Here is a 21,040-nt window from a genome sequence, read left to right as displayed (position 1 = left end):
ACAATCATGTGCTCACCATCTGATGGTGTTCTAAATCACCTGAAGTTATAATTTTCCAAACATAGTGCCCTTCTTTGTTTATCCTCTCCTTCCATCCAATAGCTTTAGCTTTGACAACTTACAGGAATCTGTTCTCTCCTTCTACCATGTAGGACCTCAGAATCAAACTTATTTGGCTTGCTTGACAGCAGGTGCCTTTGCTTGAAAAGATAGGCCATGGCTCGAGAATGCTGCAATGACATTCTCATTTAGCAGTGGCCTACAGGGGAGGACCTAGTGTGCAATATGCATTAGGTGTCAAGTTTAATGATATTACTAGGGATTGAATGCAAAATAGCCTCCATGGGCTTATGTATTGACATCTTGGTTCTTAGCTGGTGAAACTGTTTCGAGAGATACTGGAGAGTTTAGGAGTTTAAGCATAGCTTGAGAAAGTAGGCTCCTGAGAGGTGTGCTTTTGAAGGATATTGCTGGCCACAGTCCTTTCCTCCCTCCTCTGCTTTCTGTCCACTGTTGGATAAATAACCTACTTATAGCCTAAACACTATTGATGTGATAGAGCACCATGACAAAAAGCAAATTGGGGAGGAAAAGGTTTACTTGGCTTATATACCACCATCGCAGTTCATTACCTAGGGAAATCAGGATAGAAACTCAAGCAGGACAGGAACCCGGAGGCAGGAACTGAGACAGAGACCAGAGAGGATTGTGTTTACTGGCTTGCTCTTCCTGGCTCACTCAATTTGGTTTCTTGTTTCTAAATTTTATTTCTTTTATGTATATGAGTGTCTTGCCTACAATTATGTCTGTGTACCTCATATATGCCTGATACTTGAGGAGACCAGAAATTGGGTATCAAATCTTCTGTGACTAGAGTTACAGATAGTTGTAAATTACCATATAGGTGCTGGGAAATAAACTTGGTTCCCCTGGAAGAATAGTAAGTGCTTTCTTAACTGCTGATTCACCTTTCCAGCCTATAAGTTTGCTTTCTTATACACCCCAGGAACATCTGCCCAGGAATGGCACTACCTAAAATGGGCTGGGACCTTAACCATTAGTCATCAATTAAAATTAAGCCCAACAGGCTTGCTTGCAGGCCAATCTGATGGGGGGGGGCATTTGCTTAATTGAGATTCCTTATCAGATGACTTGTGATTGTTTCAAGTTAGTTGACAAAAACATAATCAACATCCCTTCTTTGACACATGCTCCCATAACCATGTTCTGCCTTACTGAGTCCAAAATCAATGGATTTGAGGACTATGTACTGAATGTTCTGCATTGATGAGTCCAAATAAATCTTTGCCAAAACATACATCGTTTTTGCTAGGTATTTTATCACAATGACACAAAGTTCAACTTACCCCATTGTAGTCAGTTATTTTCGGGATCTTGGATGACTGAGGAATCCAGATAGTCAAGTAACTTATGTACAGTTGTAGAGACGATGAAATGGCTCAGCATGTAAAGTCACCTGCTGCCAACCATGCCTACTGGGTGTGATCCTGGGAGCCCACATGGTCGGAGGGAACTGATTTCTGTAAACTGTTTTCTTATTACACTCAAAGTAAATAGACATTTAAAAAAGTATTCTAGTCCATTAAGTGTTTTATAAGAAAAGAAGTACATAACAATATAGGCTTCTTATTAAAAAAATGTCTAGTATATGTCTTTATGCCTACTCTAACAAATTAAACAACTGCACCATAACATCACATCCACATTCTAAAACTAATCTTATAAATACAGGGTTGTCAATATTTGTCACAAAGTGTTGAATCACAAAATAACAAAATAGTATAGCATAAGTCATACTTATATTCACCTTTTTATAATTGCTTCTTGTTTTTTTTTTTTCATTCAGATGAGTAAACTCAGGTCCAGAGTGATTGTTTGGTTTGTTTAGTTACTTAGGTAGTAACAAAATCTTTTCTAGAAAGCAGATGAACCTGAGAGGTATTGTGAAAGGAGAAAGAATGAGGTTTTGGAAAAAGAGTGGCAGAGAAGTCTCTGATTATAAAGAAACAGAGTAAATACAGATATGAAGGACCATAATGACTTACATGTCGAAACAACTTAGGGATGCTGGCATCCCATAAGTGTGGCTTGGATGAGAGAGAAGATATGGGGAGTGGGCAGCAGCAGGGTTACTTTGTGAGAAATCCTCTGAAGCTTATGTTGCTAGAGAGTGCAAGCTGAATCACTGTTGGATCTTGGATTCCTCCTTTTGGTAGTTTCCAGGTGGCTTTCATGTGTTTTGTGCCAAGAACCATGTAGCATGTGTCTTTCGTAGAATCTTAACAAGTCTGGGAGCTAGGCTTTAGTATAAATTCTTTTTGGCAAGGGAGAAAACTGAAGCCTAAAAGGTGTGTTAATTAGAATTCTTGCTGCTATTGCAAGGTCCCCAACTAAACAGCAAGAATTCATTCTGGCTGTTTGCTTTGGACGTTTTGGTCCATAGTTGCTGGCTTTGTTGTTTCTGAGACTGTGGTAGAGCAGAACAAGGCAGAACAAAGTTGCTCTCTTCATTGCAGGTGGGAAGAAGGTGGAATCCATATTATATTTCTAATCTCCCTAGCACTGTATCAGGTGTCCATCAGATACTTGAATAGATAGGCCATGGTTTAAGAACACTACAGTGACATATTCATGTAACAGTGGCTTATGGGGAGGATCTAGCATGCAATGGTCAACTGAACATTTATGCTTAATGATATTGTTATGAGTCTAAAAGGTTCCATATAGGGTTATACATTGAAATTTGAGCCCCTAGCTAGTTACCAATGCTCAAAAGTTAAGGAGTTTGGGCTGAGTTGGAGAAAGTTGGTTACTGAGAGGTATGGCACCAGCTTGAGTTTAGCTTGGCTCCATTTGAGCATGGCTCGAGTGGTTTCATAGTGACTACATTGTTGAATATTAGACAGGACCTCTCTAGGAAGCCCCATTTGAGTGCCCTCCCCAAATCCTTTTTAAGGCAGTCTTTCAAATGAATATTCTTCCAGACCCTTGAGCCTGCAGTGGGTGGGATTAGGCTAATTCACGAGATGTCCTTAAGGTATTTTTATTGTTTCTCTGAGGTAAAATGTTTGGCTTATTTAAAACATTTTTATTACATTTTATTCATTTCTCTTTGGAGGGGCCGGGTAGAAGTATGTCCTTGCCAAAGCATGGAAGGCCAGAGGGCAACTTGGAAGAGTCAGCTCTCTTCCTTCCAACATGTAGGGAAATCACACTCAGGTTGTCAGGCTTGATGTTAAGTGTATCACCTTCATCCCATAACGACTAACCTTCTGAGCTCCTACCAGTTCTAAAGGCTTCTGAAAAAAAATGTTTTAAATAAGCCTGGTTATGTTTGCTTACAGCATCAATCCCACTTCTCTGGATTCAGTATGTCACACTCTCACTGATGTGTTGAAATATCTGACCGTACATCACATAAGGAAAAGATACTTATTTTGACTCATTGTTTTTCATGTATGATTGAGCAGCTAGCTCTCCTGTTACCTGAGTGGAGCCTGGGAGGAACATTCAGAAATCATAGAAATAGAAAGTTGCCTAGGAGAAGAAACAGCCCCTAAGTACAAGTGTTTCCCCCTCCCCCTGACCTACTTCTTCTAAGCAAGCCTCACTTCCCAATTTTTTCAAGGCTTTCAAAATAGAAACACCAGTCCTTTAATATAAAGCTTCTTTAAGGGACACTTCATAGGTAAATCAATCAATCAATCAATCAATCAATCATAAATGTGTAATCAGCCTAAATCCACACTACTCGCATGTAGTAAATCTATGTTTAGGATCCAGGTTTTGGTCTAACTCTGAACTCCGTGTTTATGTTTTTGTCTTTGTTTTGTTTGGGGTTTTGTTGAGTGTCTTAGTTAGGGTTTCCATTGCTATAAAGATACACCATAACCATGGCATCTCTTATAAATATTTAATTAAAATATTCAATTGGGGCTGGTTTACAGGTTCTGAATTTCAGTCCATTATCTTCAAGGAGGGAGCACAGCAGCATCCAGGTAGGCATGGCATGGGAGGAGCTGGAATTCTACATCTTGATCTAAAGGCTGCTAGGAGAAGACTGACTTTCAGGCAGCTATGGGAAGGCTTTCTAGAAATCCACCCCCACTATAACACACTTTCTTCAACAGAGTCACACATACTCCAACAAGGCCACACCCTCTAGTAGTCCCACTCCCTGGGCCAAGCATATGCAAACCACCACATTCCACTCCCTGGCCCCCATAGGCTTAGTCAAACACATGAGTGGATGGGGACCACACCTAAGCATAGCACAACACAAAATAGAGTTAGTCCAACTTCCAAAGTCCCCATAGTCTATAGCAGTCTCAACAATGTTAAAAGTCCAAAGTTCAAAGTCTCTTCTGAGGTTCATGCAATGTCTAATCTGTAATCCTTTAAGAAATCAAATCAAAAAGCCGATCACATACCTACAACATCATGTTGTTATATATAACCAGGTTATATATTACCATTCCAAAATGTCACAGTGAGGAAACACTGGACCAAAGCAAGACAGAAAACCATCTGGGCAAACTCCAAATTCTTTGTCTATACTTCCAATGTCAAATATCTCTTCAGATTTCCAACTCCTTTCATCTTTGTTGACTGCAATGATCATTCCTTCCATTTGCCTGCTTCCACTCCCTGTTAGCAGCTTTCCTTGGCAGGTATCCCATGGCTCTGGCATCTCTAACACCTTGGGGTCTCCAAGGCAACTTCAATTTCACAGCTTCTTGTTCCAATATCTGGGATGCACACACAATATTTTAGCCTTCTCAAAAGGGCTTGGGTAATTTCTTCAGCTCTACCTTCTGTAGCACTTTATGCTCTGGTTGATTTCACTCACTGATGCTGCTATTCTTGGTGGTCATCCCATGGTACTGACATCTCCAATACGCTGGGGTCTTCCACTGCAACTAGGCATCACCAACATCCTCTCATAGGCTTCCTTCATGATGCCAAGCCTCAACTCTTCAAATGACTCTTTCAGTCCTAGGCTATCAGTTGCAACTGAAGCACTACCTTCGACAATGTCCTTCCATGGCCTCTCAGAGTACTAAGCCTCAGCTGCTCTCCATGACCCCTTCATGCCTTCAAAACCAGTACCACCTGGGTGACTCTAACATCTTACCAGGTCCAGCTGCAGCTCGAGGTTCAACCTTGTCTATTTCTAGAACACAGCTTCTTTGTGCTCTCAGAAAACACTTCCCAGAAGATTTCACCTCAATGATGGTGGTCTCTTCTTCGTCACTGCTCATTTCTTAGATACAGCTAACCAGTGTCCTCCAACAAGACCATACTTCCTAGTAGTGCTACTCCCTGGGCCAAACGTATTCAAACCACCACCACAGTTGAGGTGGGTTTTTTGTTGTTTTAATTTTTGGGTTTTTTTTTGTTTGTTTGTTTTGAGGTTGTAGCAGAGGTTTTCCTTATCTTACTGCATAGCCAAGGCTGTCCTTACTTCCTGATCTTTTTGTCGATACTTCAGAAATGTTGAGGTTATAGGTCTGCGTCAATTAGCTTCAACACCATAATTTTTTTTGTATCATTAAACTGTATTCATTATATTAAAAAACCAGACTTCTCTGATACCTTAGAGAATGCTAATGGACCTTAGGTTGTCATCTACTACAAAACTACTCAGAGAATGTTTCCTTATCAACAGCAACACCAGCATCCAAAATATTACTACAAATACAGTATCTCAGGTCTCATTCCACAGCCACTTACTCAGTCACTGGCCCAGAAAGCTGTGCTTTAGCAAGCTTGTGCAGATTTTCTTTGAATGTTTTATTGCTTCTTTGTGAATTTTACAGCATACACCCCAATCTCATTCATCTCCCTGCCCCTCCATATCTGCCCTCAACTCTTGCATCCTGACCCCCCCCAAAGAAAACAAAAAACAACACAAACAAAAAACCTTGCTGTGAAAACTGTATTGTGTCTTCGTGTGTCACACGATGTACCCTTTTGCCCAAAAATCTTTACTGCTAATTTTTAGGAAAAACATTTCAATGTTTTTAATTAAAGTAGAATTATATCACTACCCCTCCCTTTCCTTTCTCTAGCTTCTCCCAGCTACCATCTTTTGACCTTCTCCCATGCTTCCCACTCTCAAATTGATAGCATCTTTTTCCGTGTGTGTATGTATATATGCATATATATGTATATATATATATATCAAAGATATATATTTGAATATAGACATGGTACACATCTATATACATACACACATACATGCATATGTAGCAATATTAGTGGGCATGTTAAGGTGGAAGGGGAAATTTCTGAAAAGGTTCTCACCCTTAGATAAAGAACTCTAGGCAACTAATGACTGCGGAGAGGAAAATAATCAGCCTTTTCCAAGGCTGAGCCACCTTAGTGGTTGTCCAATGCAGAGTAGCCATCCTTGAAGCCACATACACCCTGACAGCAAAATGGACTCAATGGGTTCTATTCATATATATGTAGGAACTTTTTTTAATAACTGTTTTTGACAACTTTCATACATCTATGAAATGCATTCAGATCAGGCTCCTTACAGCCTTCTGATGTCATTCCTCCCTCTGTCAGCTCCCCTTTCCTGAAAATCTCTCCCTAGCATTCACTTTTGGTTTGTTTTGTACCCTGAAGAATTTCGCTCAGGCTGTGTGTGCAACTATGCATTTGGAACTATTCCTTAGAGCCTGGCAGGCTCACTACTGAAAAACCAGCTGACTATTATAGCTTCTTCTCTCCAGAATCTGTCATTTTCCCATAGTTAATCAATGTAAAAGTAAAGGTTCCCTGGACATTTTTCCCATCCCTGTTGTGTGATCCTGACTTATGGAAGCCCAGTAGTCCCAAAAAATGGAGAACACTTATGTAGTGGACAGACTGTAGCTTTACTGCTGTATTTTACAAAAGAGGAAACTGAAGTTTGATCACTTAACCACGAATATGATGCCAACATTGGTAATCAAGCCCAAGATCTCCTGATTCCTAGTCCAGTGCACTGTCTGCCGTGTTTTGTTTCTTTATTAACCTCCAAGAAGTGGTATACGCCTAGCAGAACAATGGGTAGTGTTTGGAAGATCTTTAGCCTGACCCAGCATATCCATTTATGTTTACGTCAGTGTCTCTTTTCGATTCACGTTTGTCTCACACTAAAAGCCGTTTCTTCATACCTATGTAACCTATTGCTTATCTTCCATTTCACATGTCTCCATTTCCTCTTCTTCTTTTTCATCTTATCTTTATATGTTTTGCAGTAATGGCAATACTTTCCAACACTAACCTTTTATAATCATTTGGAGAATGTAAACAATATACACATGCTGGAGAAACTATGATGCTGTCAGTTTGGCCTTAAGTCAGAGCATCAAAAATTTAAAAGGCCAGGCAATGGTGGCACATGCCTTGAATCCCAGTACTGGGGAGGCAGAGGCAGGCAGGTCTTTGCATTCAAGGCTGGCCTAGTCTACAGAGTGAGTTCCAGTGCACTCAGAGCTACACAGAGAAACCTTGCCTCAAACAAAAACAAAACAAAAACCCCAAATTAAAAAAAATTCTAACAAAAAAGAATTTTCAAATTGCCCCCAGTGACGGCACTGTACTGATGTGATAGGTGTGGTGTTTTGATCTCTTTTTCCTTCAGGCTCTGAGTCATCTAGTGACACTGGATCCTGACTGGGTGACCAGTACCTCTGCATCATCAAAGTCAGCAGTCCACAAAAACGAAGTCAAACCTGTTTTTTTTTTTTCTGGCTTTCCGTGTTTTGTTGGTTCTTGTTTCTTGCCAGGAGAAAGGAACAGAGACAACAGTGAAATGGTATTGGACCAAATGTTTACAACTGGAATTCCCTGCTGAGCTCCTTTTAGTGACTGGAGACCAATCACTGCTCTAGCAACCTGCCTCTCATTCCTCATTGCCCAGCAGAAGAATAGTCAGTGAGCATCAGGAAAACCAGATGGAAGGAACTTGCTCATTCTGCACCAGCACACATGCCCCATTTGGAGGCTAATTAAGAAAATAACAAACCTGGCCACATTGGCTAGGAGAGCTCCCTACTGGGGTTTGTAAATTTGGACATTTTTCCCCCTGCATGCAGCATATTAATAGACAATGCTCCATTATAGCTTCCTCTTTCTGGGTAATCTAATGATTGGAGAACATTATGCTTGGCACTCTCTCTTGCTTCCCTTACTGTTTTTTTTTTCAAACTTCCTATAGTTCCTTTATTCTAGTTTCTCACCTTTCCCAAGAGAAATCCTCTACAATAAAACCAGCCTCTGTGCTCCCATCATCCTTTGTCACTTCGAATGTGGTCCAGATCATCCTTTGTCACTTCAGATGTGGTCCACAGGCAACAGCACCAGCTTCAGCATCATCTGGCAATCATTAGAGATGGAGAGCCCCAGCCTTACCCTAGACCTAAGAGATGTAGAACCTTCATATTTATCAAGAGCTCCAGGTTGCTTTTTGTATACATTGTTGTTCCAAGTTTCTGTCTTCTCACTGCCTTATATAAATATCCACACACTAAAGAGAAAAGCTTGGCTTTTTTAAGTAACCCAGAGAACCCCAAGTGGACTAGAGCCCTAGAGACAGCAAAAGTACAAATCAGACCACATGCGAATATGGTTCTTGTAGAAAATCTCCCGAACATTTTAAATTGACATTGTTTAGATTGATAATTTTTAAAAGGTTTACGATGGGAAATAGGATCTTATTCTATTCTTCCCTGGTGCCCACTGGAAACACAGAATTGTCCTGTTCTCTGTCGTGTAGACATGCCACGTGTTGATATCTCTGTTACTGGTACCATTCCCTGAAACAAGAGATAAATCTTTGAAGCTGCCATGTTCCTGAGTACCAGGAAGGAGGAAGTACACATCCTTACTGCTTGTAACAGCCCTGTTTATTTTCCTAAGGGTTGACTTTTACAAAAAAGTATAGATAGGAGCCTGGCATAAGGGTACACTCCTTTAATTCCGCTCTCCAGAGGGAGAGGCAGGCAGATCTCTATGAGTTTGAGACCAGCCTGGTCTACAGAGTCAGTTCATGTCAACTAAGATTACATAGTGAGACTGTGTCTCAAAAGCACAAAATATGTAAGTAGGAAATGAAGAACTCCATGCTGACATTCAGTTTTCTGTTTCCTGGCACACAATGTTTAAGACAAAGTACTTGCAGTCCCTCTATAATAAAATCAAAACTTATCAATTTCATTGGTTTCTGCAGTAGTCTGTGAAGGAGCTTTATAAGGAGTTGATACAGATCTCTATGCATTATCTTTGAGACCTGTTTGCAAAAACTTGTCAGTTTTTTTTTTCCTTCACACAGGCGCCAAGGATACAATAGTTATAGTTTCGGGGCGAGGGGTGGCTGGAGAAATGGCTCGGCAGTTAAAAGAGCTAACTAGTCTTCTGGAGGACCAGGCTTTGATTCCAAAACCCACATGGCAGCTTACAAGTGTCCACTCCCAGCGGATCCAGTCCTGATCCTGGCCTCCTTAGGCACTGCTTACACATGGCACATCATAGAAATATATTCAAGCACACACTCATGCACATAAAATTTTAAAAATAAAATAAAAGCTTGTGCTTCTCAAGCTGTAATGTGAGTGCTTGCCACCTGGGGATCTTGTTAAAAATCAGTTTCTGATAGTGTGGATTTTGGACTGGAGCCTGGGAATCTGCATTTCTAAAGGTTCTTAGATGATGGCAAGACTTCTGCTCTATGGACCGCACATTGAGGAACAGATACATCTGAAATGTCAGATGTTTGAAGTGAGCCTTTGACAGCATCCAAGGACAGAACAAGACTGACATCTTTCCGACGTGTGTCTTAGATTCAGGCATCATTCTTGTTTTCTGTCTGAGGAGATTTACACTGATTGGCAGCAGAGCTGATATTGGAGGATGGAGATGTGAATCGAAAAAGAGCTGGCTTTATGTCAATTGCTGTTCCAGTTAGGGTTGCTGGGAGAGGGAGAGACAAGAAGCCTGAGGCTTTTTAAAGGAACCCAACCTGGGAGGATGGATGAGAACTTGTTTAAACTGTCAGGAATTACGAGCTTTGGAGACCAGCCACCTTTCTCTAAGTTTCTTTGTACATCATTGTTTCTGCTGGTGAACCTACCCAGCCTCTTATCAGTCTCACTTCCAGTGGCTTACCCAGTCTCCTCTCTCATAGCTCCTGCCTGTTTCCTCTAAGTCTCAGCTTGTGCGGGGGCCCATCTCGACCACCTGACGCACTGTCAACATCAGCTGTGATTGCTGACAGCTTCACTTCTTTTGCAATATACATTTCAAATTGTTGAGAAGAGGAATCTGATAGTGTAGGATGTCTTACCTAGGATTTCACTGCTGCTATCTGGAAATCCAATTACTGCTGATGGGGGGGATAGGCCAGTGGTATTTGATGCCCAGACAAAGAGATATAGCTAACAAAGATTGCTATTTCATAGGAGTTGCGCGCCAGGACAGAGTGTGGTGTAGGGAAAGCATCTTGCAGCCTAGTCCATTTCATTTGTTTCCTTAATGAAGGTCATCTCTGCATGGATGTGGTTCAGTCATAGCCTTCAGGCAGGACCCAGAAACATACTGTTTGTTTTATTGCTCTTTCGTCTCTTCATACTCAGAGGCCAGCCTAATACGACTATGTTACAGGGTCAGTGAAGTGAATCACTTAACTAATGAAACTGTTTAAAGCAAACCACCATAGACCTGCTTCTGCATCTTTGCCATGTCTTTATTTTAATGCAGCCTAGGCAAAGGAGGCTGGGGGAAAAAAGCCTAGTTAATCCAAAGTACCAACACAGTGTTAGGCACTCCGTGTTAAGAATACAGGAGAAGGCATCAGGTTTGTTTTAGGAAAGAGCTGATGGACAGGCAACTTCCTGTCACTTTCTGCATTGGAAATGCTACTTCCTCATCCCAGGATGTCTGAGTGTACCCTGAGGGTATCTCCTCAGAGGGCGAGCAAGTTCACCTTCCTGAGTCCTCCAAACAGGAAAGGAAGAGATGTTTGAGAAAGCAGATGCACAGAGAGAATCAGACCCAGCCCTTACCCTTAAGACTCACCCCCCCCCTTTGGTTCTCTACTGTTTGTTCAGGGGGTGGGGGAAAGGGGCACATTCTTTCTCAATATTCTTTCCCACATGCAGACTTTTAAGGAGAACTATTTTCAGTTTTTATTTGCTGATCAATAAACTCAAGAGTAGGTCTTGTCTGTTCCCAGAGATAAAGAACTGCATGCGTAACTACTCTGTATCCAGCTGAACAAGCACCAGGACTTCTCTTTGTTTTTCACAGTGTTTCTCTGAGATAAGAAGAAATCGCCCAGACATGATGCATGACCAAGCAAGGTTTTGAAAGAATATTTTATAATTTTTTCCCTATTTTGAACTGTGGGATGAAGAGAATGGGGGAGGGGCACCATACACAGGACAAGCTGATTTTCTCCCCCTTGGCTGCAAAACAAACAGGAGACTATGAATACATGTTTAACCGAGGAGAGAATAAGACAGTGTTCAGTTATGAATATGAAGAGCAACTAGGAAAAATTATAGTAATTTAGTAATTCAGCTGAGTGCAGCCCTGAAAATTCAATGTTCACTTTCTACCACAAAAAGAAAAATTGTCTGTCATGTGAACTCAGAATCAATACTGAGAAGACATGTAGATAGGGAAGAAACAAGATTTGTTCCTAGGAAAACAGAGGATGTATCGATAGAACGGGGATGGAATGCCATCAGGTCCAAACCCTCCAAGGATCTTACCAGGATGGAGGGGCTGACTTTAGGTTAATGACACAAGACTTGTTTTTTTTTTTTTTTCCAATTTATCTCCTCCATCCACTCCTCCCAGTCTCCCACCTCTCTTCCCTCCCATATCTACGTTTCCCTTCAGAAAGGAGCAGACCTCCCAGGGATATCACCCGAACACAGCATAACAAGTTGCAATAGGACTAGGCTGTCAGGAGTTCCAGAAGAACACCGGACTATTAGAAGCCATAACGTATATGCAGAGGACCTAGCACAGACCTATATAGGCTCTGTGATTGTTGCTTCAGTCTCTGTGAGCCCCTATGAACCCTGATTAGTTGAGCTCTGTGAGTTCGAGGACAACCTGGTCTATATAGAGAGAGTTCTAGGACAGCCAGGAATGCAGCAGAAAGCCTGTCTTGAAGCCCCTCCCCAGAGGAAATATGATGCAAGCTTTAAACAGTAAGATTCAGTGTAAAATCAGTTGCTCCAAGTAAAGAGCAGAGAATGTTTTCATATGGCAGATGACTAGGGGTGGGATACATCTTACGTAAATACAGAGTTGGAAAGTCATTTAGGGGAAATATGCTAAGGAAAGGTCTGAGTGCGAGTGGATGTGGCAGTGGCGATCCACAGGAGGATGGGCTTTTCATCAGTAGGAATAAAAGAGCGATGCCAATCAAGAGGCAAAGACAAGCAGCCAATAAGAGGAAAACTGAAGTTGAAAGCCATGGTGTAATAGCTTCTGAGAAAGTAGAACTGAGGAGCGTGTAGAAGCTTAGTGAGGCTGAATAGCAGCGCACCATCACCCATGCTTCTTCCCACCTCTAGGTTCATGAGCTCCTTGTGTCTGCCTCTTATCTCTGTCAACAGATAGTACATTCTCTATAGCGCAAAATGTATCCCATGCTCTCATGAATTTCCCCATGATATCCAGTGAAGGCTTTACTAGAAGAGTAATTCAATAAAGGTTAATTGGTAAATCAATGAATAGACAGTTTACTTTTTTCCCATTAAATATATTTTGAGGCTAGGCAAATCTTGAACTTGAGATTCTCCTGCCTTACTGTCCCAAGTGCTTGAATTATACGATGTGTGCCACCCTTAACAACACTTTTCTCTTGAAGTAATTATTTTTCTAAATAAATCTTTGATTTGACAAACCGAGAAACTGGATTGTAGTTTTCTTTCCTAATATTAGGCAAAGCAGAGGAAAGTTCTAGCTTCAGTCATCAGTGTATTATTTGAAATATAATTAATTGGTCTAATTACAGATATACAAAATGAGATGTGTATGCCTTAGGAGAGACTCCAGAAATCAGTGAGTTTTTTTTTCCTGATCCTAGACTCAATCAGTCTGGACTGTAGATACTTTTTTCCCAGGTCAACCTAACCAGTTCTTTTCTATTCATATTTGCCACTTGAGAAGCTCAATGTCCCCAGAGCAAATGCCATGTCAATCATGTTCACTATCTTAGTGCCAGCACCTACAGTAAGCTTGCATGGAGTGGAGTCCGAGCTTAAGAAATGATCACAGAAAGAAGACAAAGAAGGAGAAGGGGGTTGAGGGAGGGAGGACTCTATTTTATACTTCACATAGAACTTGCTTATCTGTTACCAAATCCCCCTCTTCCCCCAGTCTCAATTTTTGTGTTTGTCACAAGGATCCAAAATGATGAAATGTCACAATCTTTGCTCTCATCGGTCTGAGAGTCTGGCACAATCCAGAACTAAGACAGCAGGAAGGCAAGTATTTCATCCTAACAGGAAGTCTGGTGATAGGAAATACAAACCAAAGGGATCATCTAGTTGGCCTCTGAGGGAAAGTGGGTCACAGAACACCGTGAGAACCAGAGGAGATTCTTAAGAAACTCCTCGATGCTTTGGAGGCTCGAGGACCTTTTAATCTTCCTCCCCAATCCTGAAACTGATTATGGACACTTTGAACAAAATGGGAAAGACTCCAAGCCCTTGCCTGTCAGCCTTTCTCTATTCTCAGTCCTTCTGATGTTTAAGTGATTTTTTTGTCTTGGCACAATTGGACTTTGCTTTCATTCTGGGAATGCAAGTGGCTGCTCTGAATTTGTCATGCAGTAGCTTGTTGTGGATATGTGGCTTTATAAGCACAGCCTAACCACCTCAAACTCGAGGCCTGCTGTCTGGGCCAGACTGGCAGTATATATTGTATCACGAGCAGTGGCTTTGTTAGCACGATCCATCAGCCTTGGCATTTGTTCTTTCCTGAGCAAATTTCTTGTCCCAGTGACAGAGATTGATGATAGAACATCAGCATGGTAGGCTTGGCATTTTATAACAACCTATCACAGCAAAGGTGCCTGTTTCAAGTATTCTGAAGAGAGCACATAAACTCAAATTAAAAGAAGGAGGAACAGTTTCAAAATAAAGTTGTCTACATGTTGAAGATTGTGGCAATATACTGTTGGCTTTTTTAATGTTTGAGGGGACAGAGATAAAGGTCCTGCTTTGACTTTGGCTTCTTGGTTTCTTTCTTTATTCAGGTATTGACACCAACACAAATTAAAGCAATATGCCAGGCAATTCTGGACTCTGGGAAGCAGTATGCTACGAAGAAGAGAAAACCATTCCCTCTGATGTATTCTTACTATGGAACGGAATACCTGGGTGAGTGGCACTCACTCTAGGCTGAAGAAAGTCTCTAATGGTAACACTGAGTCAAGAACAAGTGTTTTCAGTTTGGCCATAGGCCATCATTATTCAGGAACAAGAATGACTTTAACACATTTGAAAACAAAAATTGATATATAATTTAATATCGTTTCATAACCTGAAGGACAGACATATAAGTATTTTCATATTTATGTTCACTAAAGACTAAACCTTTTATTTACTTGAGATAGAAGTCTCAATACATTGCCTAAGATATCAGATATCCTGCCTCAGCCTCCCATAGAACGGTGACTATGCACATATATCTTAGCTTTGTTGACACACGGTGAACAGTTATCACACTGACTCTAATGCTTTTGTATAGGGGAATAAGATTAGTCCACTAAGGCTTTAGTGACAGCAGATTCATAACAGGTAACTAACTACAATGAATAACTTTGAGCTCTGATTTGTGTAAGGAAAAAAAAAAGGAAAAGGTAGTTCCTTCTAGTTTGCATTTTTAGATTCCCAAGCAAGATTTGTAAGGCCCTCTGCAAGCCACATTTAAACTGTGTCTCTCCTTTTTGCCTAGAAAGTTTTCCTTCCTGAAAGCCCTACATCTGCTTTTAATACGCAGTCTTTAAAACTCTGCTAAAATGGATATACGAAGATACTTTCTGTGTCTTGGGGAAAAGGTTATTGAAGCCTATCTTGAGAATCATTGACATGTTTCAGGTATTTTTCCCTGAAGCAAATTGGGTGACTTCATGGCATCAGGCCCACACTGTTAATAAAGTCTTTACTGTATCTTATTATAATCTGTGACTCACTTGTACAACCGCCCTGTCAGGTTTTGTGTACATTCAGGATGAGGATTCATTCATTTAGCTTTGTGATCCTTGGACCTTTGCCACAGAGCCTGCATTTAATGAGGGTACCCAAAGGACGTGGTGAATGACTAATGAGCAACATTAATGAGACTTTTCTCAGAGAAGTTGTGGATTCTTTCCTAAGTCTTTGAAGGACCAGACCCTGAAACAGGATTTGAATACAAAAATTCACTGGAAGTGTAATCCTAGAAAGCATTGATGGAGAAGGGGGTGGAGAAATGAGACAAGGAAGATGAAGAATTTAATTTACCGTGAAGTAATGAGCAGTTCTGGATAACAGAGGCGCTGTGTTAGACTTTTGAATCTTTTTTTTACAGAATGAATGTGTACTGTAACAACTTAAGGGCAGAAAGACTTTAAGAGGGTTTTGTTGTTGTTGTTGTTGTTGTTTGGCTTATGGTTTCAGAAGTTCAATTCTGTTGTCACTTGGCTGCATTTAATCTGGGCCCATAATAGGGAAGAACATTCTGGTAGCAGAAGCATATATGCGTAATGTCAGAGGTTACTCCTCTCATGGTAGGTAAGAGTCAAAGAGAGAGAAGAGCCTGAAGACCCTCAAAGATACTTATTTATCTTTGACTTTTTTACCCCACATAGGCCCTACATTCTAGTTTCCTCAATCTCCCCAAATAATACCACTTACTAGAGAACAAGCATCCATTGAGTAATCTGACAGGAAATATTTCATATTCAAACTGGAACAGGCTCACCCCCACTGGGGATTCTTAGAGGCCATATGGGACATGTCTCAGAATTGTCTTACCCAAAGGCTGAGGAAATTCATGTATTTGTCTATGCGTTCCCTACTCTATTGGCTGGCTGCTCCATGGAGTATTAATTCTGCCTTGTCTCTGTGTATTAAGCATGTTCTTGTGACCAGAGAAAAACTCAGTATGAAGCATAGGTACAAAGTGTGTCATGGTGCTAGCAGTGTCTTTAACATTCTTTTATTAATAGGTTTTTTTTTTTAATGAGAAATTAACATTCTGGCCATTGATATAGGTTTTACAAATCAAATTTCTGGTAAATGTGGAAATACTTTCCTGAAAACTGAAACTTCCTTCTAAGACTAAATAGTGTGCATCATATATAGTCTTAAGTTGTCTGTCATGTAATATATAAATATTTACATGAATGTTGCTTGTTTGTATAAATAATGAAGATCTAATACAGGAATTGGCCTAAAGGATTATAAGGCTCAAAAATCCAGCTCTAAAAAGGTCAATGTTGTAAGTTCCAGGCTGAGTCCAAGTCCACAGAGAGAATTATTTCTTAGTGTTTTTGTTCCAATCAGTCCTTCGCTGAGTAGATGAGGGCTGCGTACAACTAGCACGGGAAATCTTTAATCCGTCTACAGGTTCAGTGTTCATTGTTTTCAGAAGCGCCCCAAAAGGGCAGACCTGGAAACAACATTTAACAAAAGCTCTCAGCAGCATCTGGCCCATTTAAGTTGCTACATGTACTCACTCACCATGCTCTGGATACAGATCTGTTAGCACGCCACTGTTTATGTTCTAATAGGTTTTTTTCTCAAATGTGGCTCACTTTCTGAACTGAATGGAGAGGTCTTTGAGCGTATGTGCAAACTTATAATCACTTTCCTATCTCTGTGGTGAGATAATGTCCAAAATAGAAGTGATAATTTATTTAAAGCTCACAGCTTTATTTAGTGTTTGTGGCCCGTGTGGTTTCAGTTCTAAATACAAGTCTGCTGCATGACGTGAAGGAAGCAGAGAACGATGTGCAAATGGGGGACTGTAGCTATGTTCCAATAAAACTTTATTTACAAAAGTAGTCAGTGAATCAGATTTGGGCTGCAAGATGTATTTGGCTGGTGATTTAGATGGTTTTCTCTTTCTCTTTCTTTCTTTCTTTCTTTCTTTCTTTCTTTCTTTCTCTTTTTTGCAACTCAATTGTTATAATACTATATGTGCTTTCAAGTAATGTTTAATTTTTAAAAGAAATCTCATGGTTTTCTTTTCACTAAATCAAACCATGACTTTCTTTGTTGGATAACTGATGCTCTGTTCTTCCACACAGGGGCAGCTCATGGCCTATCGTCCATTCTCCAGATGCTTCTCTCTTACCATGAGCATCTCAAACCTTCAGATCGGGAGCTGGTATGGCAGAGCGTGGACTTTCTCATGGAGCAGGAACAGAATTGCAACTGGCCACCAGAGCTTGGAGAGACCATCGAGAGAGAGAATGAACTTGTCCACTGGTGCCACGGTGCTCCAGGTCTCCCACATACTGTTGTCTGAAATCAGGGCTCTTCATCCAGCTTACACAAAAGGGGGGGGGTTCATCTTTCTAATATCTGAGAGTATTTCTCACCAAAGGTCATAAGTATCAAATTGAAATTTGGGGAAACTAAACATGCCTTCATCTTTAAGGTGCTTCTGAAAAGTTTGCCATAGGTTGAAAAAGTACATCTCTTTATCCATAATGTTAAATAAGCATTCCCTTAAAATGTAATGTGAATTGTGTATGTAAGTGCAACTTTTTAGGGTATCTGAGTAGTAAGCCAGAGAGATTAGTATACTCGGAATACTGGGCTTGATTCCCACCAAAAGAATGGGTAACCCCATACTGAAAAACAAAAAGAAATGGGTAGAATTTATTTTAATAATATATAACATAAATGTTATTATGTCAATAGGCTAGTAATTGAAAAATAGAGATGGCTGAGGTAGAGGCAAAGTGTTGTTGGTGGAGCACTTGCCTGGGACAAAGAAGTATCTGGGTTTAATATAGAGCATTGAAAAAATGGTAGTATACATTCTTTAAAATATTGAAATGTTTAAAATTCAGTGTCGATTTTACACTTATATCTAATAAAATGGTACATTTCAAAGTCTTTTTCACCAAAATGAAGGTGTTCATCTGCAGCCTGATCATTTTATATGGTGGCCCCTGGCCTAGTAGCATGCCAGCTTGTAAATTCCTAATCTCAGACCCCAGCACAGCCCATGAATCACAATGTGTATTTAATCAGTACCCTTGTGAAATTTGTGTGAACCTTTAAGTATGAGATGCAACGTTTTGAAATTCATGTTCAGTTGAATCTTTCCAGTAATAAATAATCAGTTTTCTAAAGAAGTGAAAATCCATCCCGAGTGAATTATGAAATTGAGCCTTGAAACTTAGACTCTATTAACTACCTCTCCTTAGTCCACCTTTTCCAAATACCCTTACACTGCCAACTAGTCCTTTGGAGAAGGGATAATATAAAAGAAGTTAAAACAAATTCAGTTAATTGAGAAAGAGATTGAAATATCAAATAACACAGTTATTAAATTTGTTCTTTGACAATTTCATGTGTATATATATAGTTTATAATTACTTTCACCTCCCAAAATTCTTTATTATGAATTAGTTCAGTTTTGCAAGGCTGCTTTAAACCAAAGAGCATAACTTTAGATTGCATTTGATTTATCTTTGCTTTGTTTCCTGATTTTATTGCCTCCCTTCTACCTTTAATTAATGTTCTTTAATCGAACTAGAGTTCTGTTTTCTCCTTGATACAGTTTGAAGTGATGAATAATACAAGTCACTGTCTATTGCAATATTTTCTCTGCCTGCCACATTTAACCAAGGAAGCAATAGCAAATTGTATTTATGAAAGTACCAGGACATAGTACATTATGTTCAGGCTAACTGCTGCCAGATATAATTTGTGGCCATTACTTCTTGCTTTGACCTTTTTTTGGGGGGGGGGGAACAGCACTTATTTACTGTCCTGGAAATGATGTTTCCTGTTATGCTCAATAATTATATTTCCTATTCCTCTTAATCATTCTTGGTGATGGTCTCTGGATGTTCTCCAAGCATCCCAGCATCCTTGAACTTTGTAGATGTCCCAAATTAAATGTAGAATATTTAAAAAGGACTCAGTGTGGTAGTAAAAGCCTTTAACAGAGTACAAAGATAGTCTACTAAAATGAGTAGGCAAGCCTATTTTTGATGTAGGTGGTTAAATAGTACTTATTCTATCCTTTCTGTATACCAGCTGTTTCAGCAGGTCATGTACTTTGACACAACAGCTTAGGATTCATGACATTGGAGACTTGGTTTATCCTTTAGCATTCGTGCTACGTGTTTTGAGAAAAGTAGCATAAATACATTGATTCAAAATAAAAACCATTAAGTCCATGTAATCACTGAAGTATGAAAACAAAACAAAGCAAAACGATTCCCTAATGAAATGAGGCCCGTTATTTCTGCTAATGCCAGCCCTCACCTAAGTGTGATTGTAAAACTGATAATTTCGGGTCAAAGACAGTCAAGTTCTTGCTGAAGTTGACTATAGTAAAAATTTCCTCCAATCCAGTAGGAAATGGGCTAGAATAATAATTGTGTTTGTTTGAGAAAAATATCTTGAGAAATAGACTTATGAACAGCACAGATGGTTTGGAATGACAGGCTATTCCTGTGATTCAAAACCTGCCAGAGACAGTCTACAATGTGGAACTTCATTAATGCTACTTATCCATGCCTCTGTTTCTAGTGACTTTCTTTCAGCCCACCCCGCAGTGCCCAAGTTATTATGTGTGAAATGTATTACTAATTTTTAACTGTAGCTTAACAGTTCTGAGGTCTTATTGTAGCCCTCACACTGACCAGCTAAGTGACCTTGAGAAAAGTCACTTTTAAAAAAATCTGAAATAAACTCAATATTTTTGTTGCCGTTGACAAATTTTTACACCTGGACCTTTGCCATTACCAAAGGCTATGTCTCAGATGCTTTTAGAAACACCCACATTTATAAATACCTATAGTGACATATAGCTTTTTCTCACTAAACGCAATTAGTATTGCAGGAAGACCCATGTGATCCCCTCATAACCTTGAGCACTCTGAAATACAGGGAAGAAGTCATTTGCAAAATCATTAAAACAAATGTGGTGGCTAAAATAACCTTCCTGAGTGCGTCCGGTTACAGCCTTACTCGGGTATCACTGACAGCATGCTTCCTTTGCTCTGTGTGAAACACAGGTGTGAGCAGTTTTAGCAATTCATTCCGAAAAGGCTCTTGGGTAGGTGACTTTGAATAAAGAAGCAGAGCTTCTCAAGTGCAGGTTGGTAACTAAGTTTTGTAATGACTCAGCAAAATTACCCATCCTAACCTGAACCTGGGCAGTGATGCTCCATTGTGTTGAAAGAGTATATTCTGCCTGTCACAAGACTCTGGAGATCCTACATTTCAATGATTGTGACTCCCAAACGATCTTTATTAAATTATAATTAAAATAAAATTTAAAAAATAGAATTAAAACATACTATCAATGAAAATAAATTATAACAAAATTAAAATCTTTATTAAATTATAATTGAATTTTTTGGCTGTATTTGGCAAGGTCATATACTGTCACTGACTTGTGTTCATATCGTTGAATGCTAATTAGTGATCCTGGGAAAATTTTGTGATAGTTCTCATCACTGTCAAAGAAACCTGACATCCTTCCCCTTAAGAGTCAGAGGCCTTAAGACTGTTTCTTTTAGGCCAGAGTAGGAGCTAACAAATTTAGAATATATTCAAGGTCCCTACATATACACTATTTTGTGATCCCAGGATTCAAGAAGAGGACTTTTTACTCTGGCTAGAACCTTAGGGTCCATATCTTGCTGGGGACTACTGGCTTGGTATAGCAATTAAACCATCTCCATCTATCGTTTCTACATCTCTACTCTGCTTCCAGTGCCAGCTTCTGCTAGGTAATAAATGAGGTATCACAGGGCCAGTAGACA

At 39.9% G+C, this 21,040-nt stretch overlaps 1 protein-coding gene across 1 annotated transcript in view; it reads left to right on the top strand.

The window, feature by feature from the left end:
• The window catches only part of Lancl3 (LanC like family member 3), a 96,698-nt gene that overhangs the window by 63,934 nt on the left and 11,724 nt on the right, over positions 1-21,040 (top strand). The window contains exons 2-3 of the mRNA XM_034485863.2: positions 14,294-14,417; positions 17,333-17,530. Of these exons, the coding sequence (XP_034341754.1) occupies positions 14,294-14,417; positions 17,333-17,530 (322 nt within the window). The remainder of the gene's footprint in view (positions 1-14,293; positions 14,418-17,332; positions 17,531-21,040) is intronic.

Source organism: Arvicanthis niloticus, chromosome X (assembly GCF_011762505.2).
Source record: "Arvicanthis niloticus isolate mArvNil1 chromosome X, mArvNil1.pat.X, whole genome shotgun sequence".
In the NCBI taxonomy this organism is placed as follows: domain Eukaryota; kingdom Metazoa; phylum Chordata; class Mammalia; order Rodentia; family Muridae; genus Arvicanthis; species Arvicanthis niloticus.
This window is presented reverse-complemented; position numbering and strand designations above follow the sequence as displayed.